Raw genomic sequence first — 19,338 nt, forward strand, 5'->3', positions numbered from 1 at the left:
AAAAAATCGATGTCGGAATTTTGTCCGTCTGGACCCCACAAAACGATTCCCCTTTCCAGATATTGAGATAGCCAAAATTTGAGCTCGATCAAACGACGTTAACCCGTGCCGCTCGTCGCTCAAAGTTTGAAAAAATCCAAATTGAGGTATTTTAAGATTTAGGTATTTTGCATAGTCTGTTAGACTATAAAGAATGTGACAACAACATTGCAGAAATAGCCCTGACCAAATTTTCGAACCATTTGTGGTATTTGAATGCAGAGTTGGTGGAATAATCGTTTTTTGATCCCACCATTACAGACAATGAAAAGTTGTTAATGGCTAATAAATTGCTCAGTAGCACAGATGAACCATCAGAGCACGCTAGGGTTGTAAATCCAAACGTTAGGAAAGAAAAATTAAAAGAGGTAGGAAGTAACCGACTTTAACGACCTTCTGACAAAAGATGAAGAACAAAAGCAATATGTCCTGCAAGTTGTAAGCAAATGCTGAGCATTATATCCTGACGTTTCAAAAACTACTTTAACAAAGGCTCTAGAATAGATTATAACTATGTAAAATTATCAACTCATGTAGGTTAGCGTGCTCTGATGGTTCATCTGTGCTACTGAGCAATTTATTAGCCATTAACAACTTTTCATTGTCTGTAATGGTGGGATCAAAAAACGATAATCCCACCAACTCTGCATTCAAATACCACAAATGGTTCGAAAATTTGGTCAGGGCTATTTCTGCAATGTTGTTGTCACATTCTTTATAGTCTAACAGACTATGCAAAATACCTAAATCTTAAAATACCTCAATTTGGATTTTTTCAAACTTTGAGCGACGAGCGGCACGGGTTAGCGTCATTTGATCGAGCTCAAATTTTGGCTATCTGAATATCTGGAAAGGGGAATCGTTTTGTGGGGTCCAGACGAACAAGATTCTGACATTTTTTCCCCCCCATATGAGATCCGGTCACCCTACTGCACACGGTACTTACTGAGGGGCTTAAGGATGCTAGAACTGTGGTCATCAGCATTTTCTGTATCAGACTTGTCGACATCGGAATAATTTTCGGATCTATCCTTTTCTTTTTTGTCTTTGTGGCCAGTTCTGCGTCTATGACGTCTCCTCCTCCGATAGCTCTTAGGAACGTGAACTCCAATGTAGACAGTGTGATGACCTTAGGGAAGAAAATCGGAAAGTGTTAATAATAAAAATCATAATGCAAATCATATTGATATTTTACAATACATTCTCAAGTCTATGGAAAAGCCTAATGCTCAGTTGGCCAATACCCATCTCCTGATACTCCCATACACATGTATGCTCCATTCGGCTGAGTGTACATCTTTGAGAAGTTTTAACTAAGAGACAATTTTATTAATAATTGTACAGTAATTTTGACACAAATGTTTATTAAAAAAGTAATCATTGGGAATGGCAAATAAATGTACACGTTGTGTAATGGGTGAACGCTATATTTCAATTTTTAAGTAAAGAATATACCCACGCATAGATGAATACATCAAACTGATCCACTCGGCTTCCACCTGCACATGAGCCAAAAAGCGAGGCATTGTCGCTCAGTAAGGTCACAGCCCCCCAAGGAAGTCCACGCGAAATGTGCGTTGGGGCTGAAAGCACAGTGTCCTAAAGTGGAGACTATGGGTAAGAGCAGCTTGTAGCACGCTATAGGCAATCTTTTGTTCCACCTAATTTCTCTGCTCATGGTATACATTTCTCCAATATGGGTCCTTCTCTGGCTCTATAGTTTAGCATTACTTATGACTATTATTCATTTGCATCACTTTATTAATCTGTATTTTGAGATGGTGAGTGTCCTTATCCTCATTATTTCACCTAGATAGGAACATTTATAATACAAGCTCTTGCACTTTAGTTAATCTGCTGCTATATTTTGCTCTTCCTATCCACTAAAATAAAAGCGGACCCTGTGTGTTACTCCTGTGTAGTCAACTATACATTTTGTCTCAAACTTAATTATTACTACTTTTTCATCATCTATGTTTCATGTGTCTTTGAATAAATTTTGATAAACTTTTATTTTTGGACTTTTTTGTGCTCTCTTTTTTTCTTCTGTGCGTTCATATATTATGGGAGTGTCCCGAGCTATTTTAGCTCCCCTCATCACTTGATATAGCGTTTAAAGGACTAAAAATATGGTGTCAGCTCTAAAGATTTTGTTTACAGTTCTTAACGTTGTGGTAATTATGGTATTTGGCTATGTCTGAAATTTTTCTTTAAAATATAATTTTTGGAAATTTGCTAACCACTATGTCGCTCACACTGTTGTTTTGCAGCAATGGGATTTTTGGCTCAAATTTAACTGGCCTTAGTGAGATAGACAAGATGGTTTAGTTAGGACACACTGTGGAGTGAATTTGTGCATTACTATGGGGGCCATTTTTTTACAGTAGGGTTGTCACTGTTGCTCTGCTGCGCTCTATTCTGTATGACTGTCCTGCCGCCCGTTGCTGTAAACAGTGTGAGAACATGCTGATAAGAGCAAACAGCAGTGTGACATGCCTGCAGAGAGGAGCCACCGTGAAATACCGTATATACAGTACTAAGAAAGTAATGTACAAATTATCTTTTATTCCACAGCACTGAACGTTATTGCTCTGCTGAAAGCAGTGAGATCTCGACGTATTTTGCAAGACCACATTGTGCAGGGGATGAAGATCGCCTTCTGTGCTTTGGGGTGACATGTTTTAGCAACACAGTTTTATGTAACCTAAAGAAATAATAAATATTTTCAAATCCACATTGATCCCTTGCTTAATGCTAACCCCAAGTTAGGCCACATTCACACGTTCAGTATTTGACCTCAGTATTTATAAGCTATAACCAGGAGTGGGTGATAAATCCAGAAGTGGTGACGTGTTTCTATTATACTTTTCCTCTGATTGTTCCACTCCTGGTTTTGGCTTACAAATACTGAGGTAAAATACTGACCAAATACTGAAAGTGTGAAGGTGGCCTGCAGTGGGGAAAAATCAGACAAGGTGATATTTTCTGGATTTGTTTTCTCATTTTGACTCTCATAGTTGTGGTCTACCTATGATGTCAATTACAGGCCTCTCTCATCTTTTTAAGTGGGAGAACTTGGACAATTGGTGGCTGACTAAATACTTTTTTTCAACCACTGTAAGTATTGCTTATCAGAGAGGAAAAGTAGAACCCTGCATAATGCTAATTCCCACTTGACACCGTCTTCTTGAGGCATCTAAGGGCCCTTTCATTCTGCACATTGTCCCACTATCGTTGGTCCCGTCGGGACTTATGTCCAAACAACCCGCGCAAACTGGGATTTTCAGGGTCATAGACTATAATAGTACAGACAGAGTCAACATGCGCTCTGTTGTACATCATATTTGGGCATACATGCTATTGGAGATGGCCCCTCAGTCTAATCCCGTTTTGCAGGGGGTTCGGATATGCATGGAAGCACCCTTCATTCTACCCACAATGAGAAATTGAATTATTGGTTGTGGTACAAACATTCCTTTTCTACAAATAGTCCTATGTAACAGAATAGAAGGATTTTTAGCAAATATAAATGTGAACAATAAAAAACAATGAAAATGATATATGGATGCCTGGAATGGTTCCAGATAATTTGAGCTCTGCTATTTGAGGCAGATTGTTCTCATGAGAAAGCATTATTATATCATAGATAGGAAGTGTGCTAGGCATACACAGGCAAAGTAAGTAGTGTGGATTGTTTCCTGCAAGTCACTGGGGGGAGCACAGGGTACTAACTGATCTGTAGATAAACTAATTCTTTCATAAGTTCGCTCCCACCCAGAGCCTGAGCTAAGATACAGTGACGTGGCTGTAGGGATTGAAGCAAAGTCGTCAATTTCTTCAGGAGCACATAAAATCACAGGCAAATGCATTTTTTATAAACAAATTAGAATTCCAAAGATAAATAATAGTAAAATTGATATGCCAGTCAGTCAGAAAGTTGATAAGTAGAAATGAGCAGATCAATCTGCAGAGGACCGAGTTCTAATAGAATTTCCTCAAATTCATGATTGCCGGCCAAGCCCGTCAATACATGTAGATTCAGCAATGTTAATGAGGACCTTAAATCTCTTTCCTGTAGTGTGAGCTGTTATGGTTAACAAAGTACCCTTAATGTCTCCTGTAAAGTATAAGCTCTAATAGTAAGCAGGGTCCTCTCTCTCCTGTAGAGTGTAAGCTCTTATGGTCAGCAGGGTCTACGCTCTTCTTTTGTGTGTAAGCTCTTATCATCAACAGGGTCCTCTCTCTATTGTAGAGTTTAAACTTTTATGGGCAGCAGGGTCCTTTCTTGCTCTCTCTCCTGTAATTTATGAGCTCTCATGGTCAGCGTGGTCCTCTCTCACCTGTAGAGTGTAAGCTTTCATGGTCAACATGGTCCTCTCTCTTGTGTAGAGTTTAAGCTTTTATGGGCAGCAGGGTCCTCTCCCTCTTTGCTGTAGTGTATGAGTTCTTATGGTCAGCGGGGTCATCTCTTTCTCTCTCCTGTACTCATAGTGTAAGCTCTAAAGGTCAGCAGTGTCCTCTCTCTCTCTCCTGTAGAGTGTAAGCTCTTATGGGCAGTAGGCTTCTCTCTCTCGATGGTAGAGTGTATACTCTTAGGATCAACGGTGTCCTCTCTCTTCTGTAGTATGTATAAGAGAAAACAAGGGCGGGGGCGCAGACATAGGGCTTCACCTGGTATAAATCAATTAAAATATAAAAGTACTCTGGAGTACTCACCCTTTATGGGTTGTGTTCAGACACAACCACTCTCAATGTTTGTTGCAGTCATATAGCTGCTGCAGAGCTCGTGCAGGTGGACAGCGTCCACTAGGTATCATAAGTTGAGGATCCAAGAAAAGCACTTCTGAGCATCCGCGCTGCTTTAGTGATAAGAATTCTTCAGAAATCCATATAAATCTTTCAAGTTCTTTATTATATGTACTACAGAAACTACGCGTTTCGAGGTGACAAACCGCACCTCTTCTTCAAGTTACAGTACAGAGTTGTGATCGGTCTATACAAGTGACAGCCTTATATGCTGTGTAGGCGTAACCCCCCGTTGTGAGAGAAGGGCGTCAACCTGCACATGCTGCACATAAAGATATTTGGAAAAGACAAGCAAAGTGACATAAATGTATAGAAAAACATATATTCGGGATCGTGATAGTATTGTGTATCCTATTCAGACAATCAATGCAATAATATGGACTTTTATAATTAAATAAAAAGAAATATATAGAACACAAAAAAAAGGGAACAAGAGAGGATAAGAACCAGTTTCATTGTGGTGAGTTTGAGACAAATGTCTGGCGGTTTCACCACTGAGCTATCACAACATAGAAAAAAAAAACAAAAAAAAACCATCGGTTTAAAATACACAATTTCTCCAAATATAGCTCCTTTTATACACTCCCATTTATCACTACTATTGGTGAAAGGAAACTTTTTGCACTCTTTATCTTCACTAGTTATATCAAATGAGTAATTACTCTCCACTATTCCTCACCACTGGTAGCTCATCACTCATGATAGCTCAGTGGTGAAACCGCCAGACATTTGTCTCAAACTCACCACAATGAAACTGGTTCTTATCCTCTCTTGTTCCCTTTTTTTTGTGTTCTATATATTTCTTTTTATTTAATTATAAAAGTCCATATTATTGCATTGATTGTCTGAATAGGATACACAATACTATCACGATCCCGAATATATGTTTTTCTATACATTTATGTCACTTTGCTTGTCTTTTCCAAATATCTTTATGTGCAGCATGTGCAGGTTGACGCCCTTCTCTCACAACGGGGGGTTACGCCTACACAGCATATAAGGCTGTCACTTGTATAGACCGATCACAACTCTGCACTGTAACCTGAAGAAGAGGTGCGGTTTGTCACCTCGAAACGCGTAGTTTCTGTAGTACATATAATAAAGAACTTGAAAGATTTATATGGATTTCTGAAGAATTCTTATCACTAAAGCAGCGCGGATGCTCAGAAGTGCTTTTCTTGGATCCTCAACTTATGATTCTGTAGTATGTAAGATCTTATGATTGGCAGTGTTCTCTCTCTTCTGTAGAGTATACACTCTCATGGTTAGCGGGATCCTCTCTCTCCTGTAGAGTGTAAGCTCTCATGGTCAACAGGGTCCTCTCTCTTTCTCCTGTTGAATGTTAACTCTTATAGTTAATGGGTTTCTCTCTCTCTTCTCCCACATGTGTATTTTCCAAGCAATTATAAATTTTCCAGTATTGAAATTTGTATTAATTTATTCGTCGCAAATAAAATTTTGGAGGAAATTCATCAAATTCATTTTTCAAATGATATACTCATCTCTACAGATGACATAATTACATCACAAAAACAGTCATCACAAAAATAGCCATCTGATCTATGAGACCGGCCCTCATGGCAACATATGATGCCTTGGCCATCAAAATACCTTCCTCTAGACTGTCGGGGCCCATCACAGTGCTGCTTATTCATCAAGTGGAATACTGACAGATTTTCTTTGAGGTGTCGCCATTCAATACCATGTTAGTTTCTCTTTTGAGCTAACATGCAGTAGAAATGTGCATCTTTGTAACTACATGTTATAGTATGTACTCAGACATTGTGTTTGCGTTGTGGTTAAATTTCCACCAAAAACCACATTTAATAAAACAACACACCATTTCAAAATCATTTGTTGCAGTTTTGTGTTGTGGTTTTAAAGATAAGTTCCATTGAGAGTTTCTGACGCTGCGTATTTTTGCAGTTAAAAAAACTCAGCGTCTTACAGTTCCAGCAAACTGGATGGGATTTTTAGAAACCTCGTGCACACTGAGCTTTATTTTTCACACCACGTAACCTGACCTGCGCTACGTGTTTAGGGCTCATACTCACTTGCACTTAGACCAGAATGTGCGACTGCATAGAAATACATGTAGCCGCACGCTCTGGTCCGAGTGCCGGGTTTTCATGCAAGAGACTCGCACGAGAATCGTGCGAGTCTCTCGCAAGTGAGTATGAGCCCTTAAAGTCCACACCATGTCAAATTCTCCTGCGGATATGTGGCGCCCTGCGTTTTTACCGCCACAAAAGGGTTAAATATGTACTGTTTTGTCTGTGTTTTGTGAGCAATGGGAGTTATGCTTTCTCTGCTAGAGACCACAACACACACACAATTTGCCTCACTCCCTCACTTGTCTGAAGCTGAGAGCTTTGCAGACATAACCAAACTGGGGGGGAGGGGCCGAGTTGTTGTTTCAGTGAAGAAGAACAAGGAAGGAGGCTCTGGGAAGCCATGTTAAGACATGTGCTCGATCCAGGAGTACAGCTGAAGATGCATCAGGGACCAGCCCCTAGACCATCCATGCTTACAGAGCAGGGTGGTAAGCCGAAAGGCTGTGTGGGATTATACAACCAGCAGAAAAAGTGTTTTCCCTCAGAAATACTGCAATAACCTAGGATCAGTGAAGGATAGTGCAAGTGGGAACTTGAGCTGTGTCACAAAGGATTCAAACTGCAAGTTGCTGAAGGAGAAATGCATAGTGAGTAGAGGCAATACTGGAAAGTTCAAAAACTCTGGGAAGCCTTGGTCCCAGAAGGGATTAGAATAGCAGGAAGCTTACACTGAGTCACAGCAGGGAAAGATAACTCCCATTCTCCAGAGCAGACTGTAACCTGGTGAGAGTTGTAATATCTCCTCTGAACTGCACCTGAACTACAGTAAATGATAAAGTGACTTTCCTTGTGTCCTGCCTTATAACTTCGTGCCTTCTACTTGCATCACAATCTCTGGGGGTCTGCCCTGGTTGGAGAGGGTTTAACATCTGCACTGCCATCACCATCTACTCCCCCAGGGATCATCTGCAGTGCTGGCTATACTACAGTCGAACACTCCAACTGGCGTCACGAATCACTACATAAACTTTATCCCCATCCAATTCTACCCCTTTTACATGACCGCCTGGGGCCACGGACCGGGTCACCGCCACTGTGACATCTCCTATTGAAGTTAACGGGCTCGGCACCAAGTATCCCACGGCACCTCGGGTGCGTCAGATACGCTGAGTTTTCTGTGTGGAGTTTCTCCATAGAACTTACATTAGGTGTGGAAAATGAGCAGGTAAAAAACAAAAATGAGTTTTTAGTGCATTTCCACTGTGGTAACTTTCTAAAAATGCACGTAATCCGCACATGATTGTATCAATAAAGTTTTGTCATAGCCAAATACCAAAAAGTATAAAAATAAAGAAAATGTATTTAAGACATAACACACCAAAAGAGAGAAACGGCAGTGTCAAAAACATGATAAAAACACAAATGAAAAAAAAATGCACTCAGCAAACGCACAAGCAAAGTAAATTAGTTTTCTGAAATCTCATGAAAATGCTGCTTATTTTGTTCCTTGCGGATTTGAACAGTCAAAGCATTTTTTTTAAGAATCTGCAGAATTTCAGCATTCTTCATGCATTCTAATAAATTGGAAAAAATGCATCAAAACGCATGTAAAAACATATAAAACGTAGGGCGGATTTTATCCAGTGTTTGTCCTACCAACCCTCTGATTTTTTCACAAACATCTGCTGCAAATACTCAACGTGTGCACATACTGTCCAAAAACCACAAGGCGTAAAACTATATTTATTAATTGGAGAATTGGAGAGTTTTTGTTCTAAAAATTTCAGAAAATACTCGATGTAAACAGACCGTTATAGTGAACTGGAATTATTCAGGTTACAAACACTGTGCTTGTCAGAATATAAATAATTAGTGCAAGCTCTGTACACATACTGATACTGCTCTGAAGAGCAAGATAACTAATGAATGTGTGAAGTAGTTACTCAATGTTTTATAGTTGATTATATATATATTACTAGCTGAAGAGCCCGGCGCTGCCCGGGCATAGTAACTAACTGTAGTTAGTTATAACAAATTATAATTATCTCCATCCCATAGTCCTGTGCCGATATACCCATCATTCATATCCACCATCCCATAGGCCCGTGCCCATATACCCATCATACATATCCTCCATCTCATAGTCCCATGCCCATATACCCATCATACATATTCGCCATCCCATAGTCGAGTGCCCATATACCCATCACACATCCTTCATCTCATAGTCCCATGCCCATATACCAATCATACATATCCTCCTTCCCATAGTCATGAGCGGCGGGGCTTGCAAACTATGATGAATCAGCGTCGCCATGGCAACCATTATGACATCATAATGAGGGGCAGGGCTTGATACGCACACACTGTTTCCCCATTATGTAGATAGGGGCATTATGACATCATAATGAGGGGCGGGGCTTGACACACACACACTTTTTCCCCATTATGTAGATAAGGGCAAAATTGTTTGGTGAATTGGAACGTGCGGGGTTAAAATTTCGCCTCACAACCTAGCTTAGGACGCTCTCGGAGTCCAGACGTGTGACTGTGCCAAATTTTGTAGCTGTAGCTGCGACGGTGCGGATGCCTATCCCGGACATACACACACATACACACACATACATACACACATACATACATACACACATTCAGCTTTATATATTAGATTATAATTATCCTCCATCCCATAGTCCCATGCACATATACCTATCATACATATCCACGATCCCACAGGCCCGTGCCCATATACCCATCATACATATCCCCCATCCCTTAGTCGAGTGCCCATATACCCATCACACATCCTCCATCCCATAGTCCCATGCCCATATACCCATCATACATATTCTCCATCCCATAGTCCCATGCCCATATACTCATCACACATCCTCCATCCCATAGTCCCATGCCCATATACCCGTCATACATATTCGCCATCCCATAGTCGAGTGCCCATATACCCATCACACATCCTTCATCTCATAGTCCCATGCCCATATACCCATCATACATATCCGCCATCCCATAGTCCCGTGCCCATATACCCGTCATACATATCCTCCATCCCATAGTCCAGTGCCCATATACCCATCACACATCCTCCATCCCATAGTCACCCATTATGACATCATAATGAGCGGCGGGGCTTGCAACCAATGATGACATCAGCGTCGCCATGGCAACCATTATGACATCATAATGAGGGGCGGGGCTTGATACACACACACTTTTTCCCCATTATGTAGATAGGGGCAAAATTGTTTGGTGAATTGGACCCGGGCATAGTAACTAACTGTGGTTAGTTATAACAAATTATAATTATCCTCCATCCCATAGTCCCGTGCCCATATACTCATCATACATATCCACCATCCCATAGGCCCATGCCCATATACCCATCATACATATCCTCCATCCCATAGTCCCATGCCCATATACCCATCATGCATATTCTCCATCCCATAGTCCCATGCCCATATACCCATCATACATATTCGCCATCCCATAGTCGAGTGCCCATATACCCATCACACATCCTCCATCCCATAGTCCCGTGCCCATATACCCATCATACATATCCTCCATCCCATAGTCCAGTTCCCATATACCCATCACACATTCTCCATCCCATAGTCCCGTGCCCATATACATATCCGCCATCCCATAGTCCCGTGCCCATATACCCATCATACATATCATCCATCTCTTAGTCCAGTGCCCATATACCCATCACACATGCTCCATCCCATAGTCAACCATTATGATATCATAATGAGCGGCGGGGCTTGCAAACTATGATAAATCAGCTTGACACGCACACACTTTTTCCCCATTATGTAGATAGGGGCAAAATTGTTTGGTGAATTGGAACGCGTGGGGTTAAAATTTCGCCTCACAACATAGCCTATGACGCTCTCGGGGTCCAGACGTGTGACTGTGCCAAATTTTGTGGCTGTAGCTGCGACGGTGCGGATGCTTATCCCGGACATACACACACATACACACATATACATACACACATACATACATACATACACTCTTTGAGCTTTATATATTAGATATCATAATCATCTATAGATTATCTCTAATACTTACATGCAATCAAATATTTGCCAAGGAACTCCAAACTTGGGCACAGCAAATATGCAACCATAACAGTTTTTATTATAATTATAGTTGAAAATTGAGGGGTTTTTTTATTTTTTTAAGATTTCAAGAATGAATAAATCTAGACAAGATTGCCTATCATACTGATGTTTGCCTACCTTTAGCAAGCAACAGAAGGTAGAGATTTATATGATTACAGTACAGAAATATTAATTGTAATACAGGTAATGAGCATGCCTCTCGCATGTCATGCTGTAAATATCTCCTAATACAGTAAAGTGTATTTATACTGCTGCCTAAATCAGAGCTTCAGCTGCCCTCCACACCCAATACCAATTACTGTCCACAACTGTTCCGCCCCCACATTAGTAACGCCTGCTTAGCATCTGTGGATTAGGTGAACCCACTTCTAGATGTAGCTTTGCACATATACTGCATGTAAGAAATGCATTGATCTTGGTTACAATGTTTTCCATTCTATTCTAACAGGCATAAAATGCGTTTCGTAGCACTGAATTCCAGATCCTCTGCGTTTTGCTTTTTGGCAGTGAATGGGTCAAGCTTCCCATTTTGATAATCTATAATGCGCACATGTGGTCTGAAGATTACAGAGATTGTCTAGTACTGTTTGCAACACATTAGGGCATTAGTCTCCTGGCTTATCCAACAGCATGTCTCTTATGTAGCCCAAAGCAGAGCTGTGCAATAGTGTGCTCCCTACAACGCATCTGCCTGAGCACAGGGCCAAACGGCAATACGGTGAGGCTGCGTTCCCACAGTGAGTTTCTGATGATGTTGTAGAATTTCTGCACCATTTCTGCTCCCATTATTTAAATTAGGTTACTTGTTTTATTTATTGCGTTTTTGACGCTGTGGTTTTTGGCTCTTGTTGGTATGCCATGTTTTCAATAAAGCAGCTTTGTTTTTTTGCAACTTTGTGGTATTTGGCTTTGACAAAACTTTTTTGACATACTTAGGTGCGGGTTACATGCTTTTTTGATGTGTTACCTCCGCGGAAACACAGTTAAAGGGGTTGTCTGGTCCAAATCTATAAGTCTGCAGTCACTCTGTGTGACTACAGACTTATGAGTCTGCGCAATGCTTCGCCGGTTTCCGAGTCGAGACTGGAGGGTATGTAGAAGTCATATATACTCCTGGCCAGAGACCATCCAGTGGGCACGGCCTTGCTTCATACATTGGTATGGAGAGAGGTCGCGCCCCAACTAGGGATGGGGCCAACTAGATGGAAAGACTATGGTATTGAGGTTGCACCCACTGGCCTGGAGTATGTATAAGGCTGGGGTCACACTTGCGAGAAACTCACACGAATCTCACGTCTCAATACACGGCACTGCCACCGGCACTCGGGACCGGAGTGTGCGGCTGCATGTATTTCTACACAGCTGAGCTCTCTGGTCTGAGTGCTGGCGGCTGTGTCGGGTATTGATGCGCGAGTTTCTCGCAAGTGTGACCCCGGCCTAACTCAAACATACTGTCCAGTCCCAGCTCATTAACCGGCAAATCCCCGCAGGCCACAATGCATGCGCAGGGGAGATTCATAAGTTTGTAGTCACACAGAGTGACTGTGATTTTTCAATTGGGACAGGTCAACCCCTTCAAAATGCTTGTGCCTTTTCTACCTGTAGAATTTTATGGGAAAATCCACATGAAAAACTCGGCACAATTGACATGTTGCTAACTTGAAACGCGCACCGCAAGTCTGTTTTTACTAAGTAAAAAAAGAAGCACAGCTGACATGTGCATGGAACTGGAAGACGCTGTGTTTTTGGCTCTATGGAAAAAATGCAACAAAAACCTTTAGATTGGACAGATTAGGCAGTGCCTAGTTTGGATGGAGTGTTTTCATTCGGGACATGCACTTTCTTTTCATCTACTTGGCTTTTTTTTTTAAAAATGGAAGAAAGACGCTTAAATGACTGGGAATGTGACCACCAATGAATGAATAGGAAAAGTCTTTCAAAAGTTTTTGAATGCTTTTTCAAGCAAGTTTTGGAGTGGACTTGCTCCACAAGACTCTTAAAAACTCTTGTGCAAACACCCTGCAGCTGCAAAATACAGATATGTGAGTGTGGCGTAAGGATAGCATTCAGAAAAATCTGACACATTTTTCAAGAGGAACCCAATTCTGGAAACACATTTTTTTTTTTTTGCTTTTAAATGCACTTTGAAATGTGTTTTTATCCACACATTATTTTGCTACTTCATGACTTGAACAGTGTCAAGTTTGCAGGAGAATCAGTCTCAAAAAAGTGATATGTCAGTTCTTTTTTCATGGCTAGATTTTTAAGACCTTGTGGAAAAAGTTTTAACAAAAAAAATCCTCACTGTATGGATAGATGTGCAGATTTTCCATTGAGGTAACTAGGAAGAGTATTTAAAGAGTATTTGAAGCATTTTTGATGAGGATTTTGAAGCGGGTCCACTTTAAAGTCCTTCTCTAAACTTTGCGTGAACCTAGTCTTAGGGTTTGTTCACACTGAGTCTTTTTGCTATGTGTTTGGTGGAGTAACTGAGCTTAGACTTCAAGTTTTTAGGAGTTTTGAGCTGTTTAGCAGTATAAGGCTGGGGTTACACTTGCAAGTGTGATATGAGAAACTCGAGCGAGTCTCTCGCATCAATACCCGGCACTGCCGCCGGCACTCGGACCGAAGTGTGCGGCTGCACAGAAATACAGCAAATGTGACCCCGGCCTTAGGAATATTTTCACTCTATGGCTACGTTCACATGATGAGCTTTTGGTGAGTTTTTGATGTTGCAGATTTTTAAAAAAATGCAAGTGTTAGGCCGGAGTCACACTGGCGAGGAATACGAGAGAGTGAGAGGCGCAAAAAGCACTCATTACACACGGACCAATGATTCTCTATGGGATCACTCGCACCAGGCGTATATTTCTCCTCAGTATCCTACGCTCCGTGCCACTCGCAGCATGCTGCGATTGTCAGCGTACTACGCCCGTAGTACGCCAATGCAAGTCTATGGGTGTGCAAAAAATACGCATTACACACGGACCACACATGTGACTTGCGAGAAATACACACCAGGTGTCTTTTAGAAACCCTGTCATAGGGCTCCATTATATGTCCATTTTGCAAGCCTGCGAGAAAATCTCGCCATACGGATGCCATACGGATTACATACGGATGCTGACATGCGCAAAATACGCGACCACACCTTGCTTACGGATGACATACGGAGCACTGTTTAGGGGTCTGTCATCCGTATTACGCATGTAAAATACTGACCGTATTTTGCATTGGTTAGTGTGACCCCGGCCTTACTTAATGGGTGAAGAAATGCTGCAGAAAATCTGCAACATCAATGAACTCCCCAAAAAGCTCATTGTGGGACCGTAACCAAAAACAGTTTTCAGAGGAGCAAAATATGGGTGCCCACAATACGGCTGCAATATCCAGAACTTGCACATTTCAATAGAACTGAAGTAGGCACTGGACTGACTGATAAGGCCACAAAATTACTATTCAATGTGATCGTGTTTAAGGAAAGGTTGTATGTCTTAAGTTTTGTCAAGGACTCAAGATAATAATTGTACTTCAAAGCTTCCAGTAACGCAAGTTAGTGAATGTGCATTTCAGTCATGCTGGATCAGACTCAACAAGTTCGCCACCCTCAAATTACTGATTGTTAAAATATTGTGCCACCCACCCACTGCTTTATGCTATGTAACCTGACTGACATATTTTTATTATCATATTATTCCTGAGAGTTCATTTTGAGATTCATAAACTATATTCTATTTTTGCAAGAGTATTAAAAATATAAAAAGAGAAGGAAAACTGGACAATACATGCAGAACAGTCAAAGCGGTATTGTAGTGTGTTGTACTGCTACGCTGATACGGATAAAGGTACACACAGATATGAGGCTTGATTGGTACTGATACTTTAGCTTTGATAAAAAGTAAGATTGAATCTATAAAGATCAAATGGCAAATTCTCTGTTTATCAAAGAATTTTCTTTTCTTTCATTTAAACAATATTTGATACGTGAATTGTCCATGTGTGCTATATTCAGGGAATTGTGTATTCGATCAGTCTGTTGTCCATGTGTGCCATATTCACGGAATCGTATATTCGATCCATGTGTGCCATATTCAGGCAATCATATATTCGATCCGTGTCTTGTTTATGTTCCATACAACACAAGGACCAATTAATGCCAAACCACACTATCATGTGCTTGTTTGGGCTGATCTACAGACCAGAATAGTGCATGTAAGTAGGTAGCCCTTGTACATGGAGCACACAGACAGTTGTAGGCAGATTAACCAGGCTAGTGGTACCTCTTTTGTGTCAGGGCCTGGTCAGGGTTAATTCTAGTTCACCTCTCTTTGGTTCTGGGGCGGCTATTTAATGTTGGCAGTTCCTAGATTTGGTGTGGTGATACTTCCGTATCTGCGGTTTTGTGGTTGCTGACCCAGGTTACTCGTCATTAAATGTTGTGCCTCCGTGTGTGTGTGCTTTGCTTTGTATGACCCGGTTTGTCCCCTGACTTTTGCCTCTGTATCCTGCTTTGTACTGCCCTGTCCTTCCTGGTTATCTGACCCCTTGGCTCGTCTCTGTTTGCTCACAGTCTTATCCCTAGGTACCACGCACTCGTCTGGCTTTTGACCCTTGGCTCTGCGTTGACTATGTTAACTTTCTGTGCCCTGTACTCTGCACGCTCAGTTGCCTTCCCTGTCCTCACGCGCGGTGACTCCGCCACCTGGTCACGTGACTGCTTAGTTCCAGGTCCTGTGCTCACTGCTTAGCCTCAGGTCCTTACGCACTGCGTGCCTTGCTCCTCCACTCCCTGCTCTCATTCATGTGTCCCATGATAGCGTCCCTAGGCTGTGCCAGTGACACCATCGGTGTCACTACAATGTGCAGTTTGTTTGAAAAAAAGCTTCACTCACCATCCATGGGTCCAGTGCTGAGTCTCTACTACTGCTCCCGATATCCGGTATTGGCTGTGACGCTGACATCATGTTGACAGCGTAGCAGCCAATCAGTGAGCTCTACTCCGATAGATGTAGTGCCTTGCTCAGAACCGCTGAGCTTACTTACTGGCTGAGGCGCAGTCAACATGATGTCAGCACTTCAGCTAATACTGGACAAAGGGAGCAATTGCAGAGACTCAGTACTGAACCAAAGAACCTAGAGTCAAGAACATTTTATTTTTTTATTACAAACTGTGTTTAGGGACTAAGATTTTCTGAATGCAAACAACCCCTTTAACCATGATTTGATTTTTTTATCTGACGTCTATGTTTTCCTACTGGGGCAAAGGAAAAATTCAGGCTGATTTTGTTAAGATTGGAACATTTCCATAGAGCCTACTTGAGAAACTTGGTGGCCTTGAAGTGGCGGGTTGGCTTGTACATTCTTTTGATTAAATTAATGTTTACTAAATACCCTTATTATTATTACTACCTTCATGCAATTTTTGCAATTTATTTTTTACTTTAGGATATTTGTTTTTTGGTTTTCCATATAGCCTACTTGTCAGTGACTAGACAGAAACGTTTATGTCCATAATTACCTGACTACAAATGTATTTATTTCAGAAATTTAACTTCCTTAGCATATCAATAAGTGTCCCAATCAATGAAGGAAAGATTAAGTAATAGTAGTAACTGTAGAAAATCTGAAGAAAAAAAATCCAAAAAAGGACCTTTCACCACTACTGACATGTCTTGTTATGGATTTTCCAAAAATAGCTCTGGAGTACCTTATCTTATAACTCTGTATTGTGCCATTCCTCTGTAATTCCTCCTAAAAATCTATAAATTGACACGTAGGTGCAGCGTCGGACTGGCCCACCGGGGAACCGGAGGATTCTCCGGTGGGCCCTGGCATCTGGTGGGCCCTGGCACCTGCAGGCATACAGGGCCAGCAGTTGCCTAGGGCCCCCGCTGCTCCAGGGGCCCCCAGCCAGTGGTGTGTCGCACACCATGCAGCTGCTATGGGGGCCCCTGCCAGCGGAGTAGCAGCGGGTGTCAGGAGGCAGAAGCCCCTGTCCCCGCTGCTAAAGAGAAATGAATATTCACTGCGAAGCAGTGAATATCATTTCAGGTCTCCACACCCCCAGAGGCCCCGCCCCCAGCCCAGTAAGCCGCTCTGCAGACTACAGCTGTAAATCAGGGCCGGCGCCACCCTCAGTCCTCTCTGCTCCTGGCTCACAGCCAGTGCGCGATGACGTCACTACATCGCGCACCCGCTGTGTGTCTGGCAGAGAGGGCAGCTCCTGACACTGAGGCCGGGATCAGCGTGGGAGCGAGGAGGAGAGGTGAGTATTGTGTTTTGTTTTGTTTTTTTTATATCTCTCTCGCTCTCTCTATCTGTCTCTATCTATCTATCTCTATTTCTCAATATATCTCTATATATCTCTCTATCTCTCTTATATCTATCTATCTTTCTATCTCTATCTATTATCTATATCTATCTATCTCTATATCTATCTCTATCTATTATCTATATCTATCTCTATCTATCTATCTTTATATCTATCTTTCTATCTCTACATCTATCTCTATATCTATCTATATATATCTCTATATCTATCTATTATGTCTATCTATCTATCTCTATATCTATCTATCTTACTCTATCTATCTCTATATCTATTATCTCTATATTTATTATCTATCTAGCTACCATCTATATCTATCTATCTTTATCTATATATATCTCTATCTAATATCTATATCTATCTATCTCTATACCTATCTATCTATTTATCTATCCGTTATCTATCTCTATATCTTTTCTCTGTATCTATCTATCTCTATATCTATATCTCTCGCTATCTATCGCTCTATCTCTATATCTATATCTATATCTATCTTTATATCTATATCTATATATCTATCTCTATATCTATCTCTATATCTATCTATCTATATATCTCTATCTATCTCTATATCTCTATATCTATCTTTCTATCTCTATATATCTATCTATCTTTATCTATTTATCTCTATATCTTTTCTCTGTATCTATCTCTCTATATCTATATCTATCTATCTCTATATATATCTATTATCTCTATATCTATATCTATTTCTCTCTATATCTCTCTCTATATCTATCTATCTATTTATCTCTATCTCTATATCTATCTCTCTGTATATCTATCTATATTTCTATCTCTATATCTATCTCTATATCTATCTCTCTGTATATCTATCTATATTTCTATCTCTATATCTATCTCTATATCTATCTATTTTTCTCTATCTATCTATCTCTATCTATTATCTCTATCTATCTCTATCTATCGCTCTATCTCTATATCTATCTTTCTATCTCTACATCTATCTCTATATCTATCTTTCTATCTATATCTATCTATATCTATATCTATCTATTATGTCTATCTAGCTATCTCTATTATCTATATCTACCTATCTCTATATCTTTCTATCTTACTCTATCTCTATATCTATCTGTTATCTCTATATTTATTATCTATCTTTATCTATCTATCTATCTCTATCTATTATCTATATCTATATCTATCTCTCTATCTATCGATCTCTGTATCTATCTCTCTCTATCTCTATCTATATCTATCTATCTCTATATCTATTATCTCTATATCTATCTACCTATCTATCTCTATATCTATCTATATATATATATATCTGTTTCTCTCTATATCTATCTCTATATCTCTCTCTCTATAGCTATCTATATATTATCTCTATATCTATCTATCTATAATCTCTATATCTATCTATCTCTATATCTATCTATCTATCTCTATATCTGTTATCTCTATATCCATATCTATCTCTATATCCATATCTATCTCTATATCCATATCTATCTCTATATCCATATCTATCTCTATATCCATCTATCTCTATATCTATATTTCTATCTAACACTATATCTCTATATCTATCTCTATATCTCATTATCTATCAATCTCTATCTCTCTCTCTTTATCTATCTATTGATCTATCCATCTATCTCTATATCTATCTCTATATCTATCTATTATATCTATCTATTATCTCTATTATCTATATCTATCCATCTATCTAGCTATCTCTATCTATCTCTATATCTCTCTATATCTATCTTTCTAACTCTATATCTATCTATCTCTATACATATCTCTATATCTAGCTATTATCTCTATATCTATCTCTATATCTATCTTTCTATATCTATCTGTCTCTATATCTATCTCTATATCTATCTATCTATCTATCTCTATATATCTCTATATCTATTTTTATTTATAGCCATCTATCTATATATATTTATCTCTATATCTATCTATATATGTCTATATTATATTA

The 19,338-nt window shown here is 40.1% G+C and overlaps 1 protein-coding gene across 5 annotated transcripts in view; it reads right to left on the minus strand.

The window, feature by feature from the left end:
- Nucleotides 1–19,338, minus strand: part of SLC4A4 (solute carrier family 4 member 4) — a 395,294-nt gene that overhangs the window by 231,979 nt on the left and 143,977 nt on the right. For all 5 annotated transcript variants that reach the window (XM_073590565.1, XM_073590581.1, XM_073590547.1 and 2 more), the window contains exon 4: nt 986–1,168. In XM_073590565.1, the coding sequence (XP_073446666.1) occupies nt 986–1,168 (183 nt within the window). The remainder of the gene's footprint in view (nt 1–985; nt 1,169–19,338) is intronic.

Source organism: Dendrobates tinctorius, unplaced genomic scaffold (assembly GCF_039654945.1).
Source record: "Dendrobates tinctorius isolate UK_male_01 unplaced genomic scaffold, ASM3965494v1 ptg000011l, whole genome shotgun sequence".
NCBI lineage: Eukaryota > Metazoa > Chordata > Amphibia > Anura > Dendrobatidae > Dendrobates > Dendrobates tinctorius.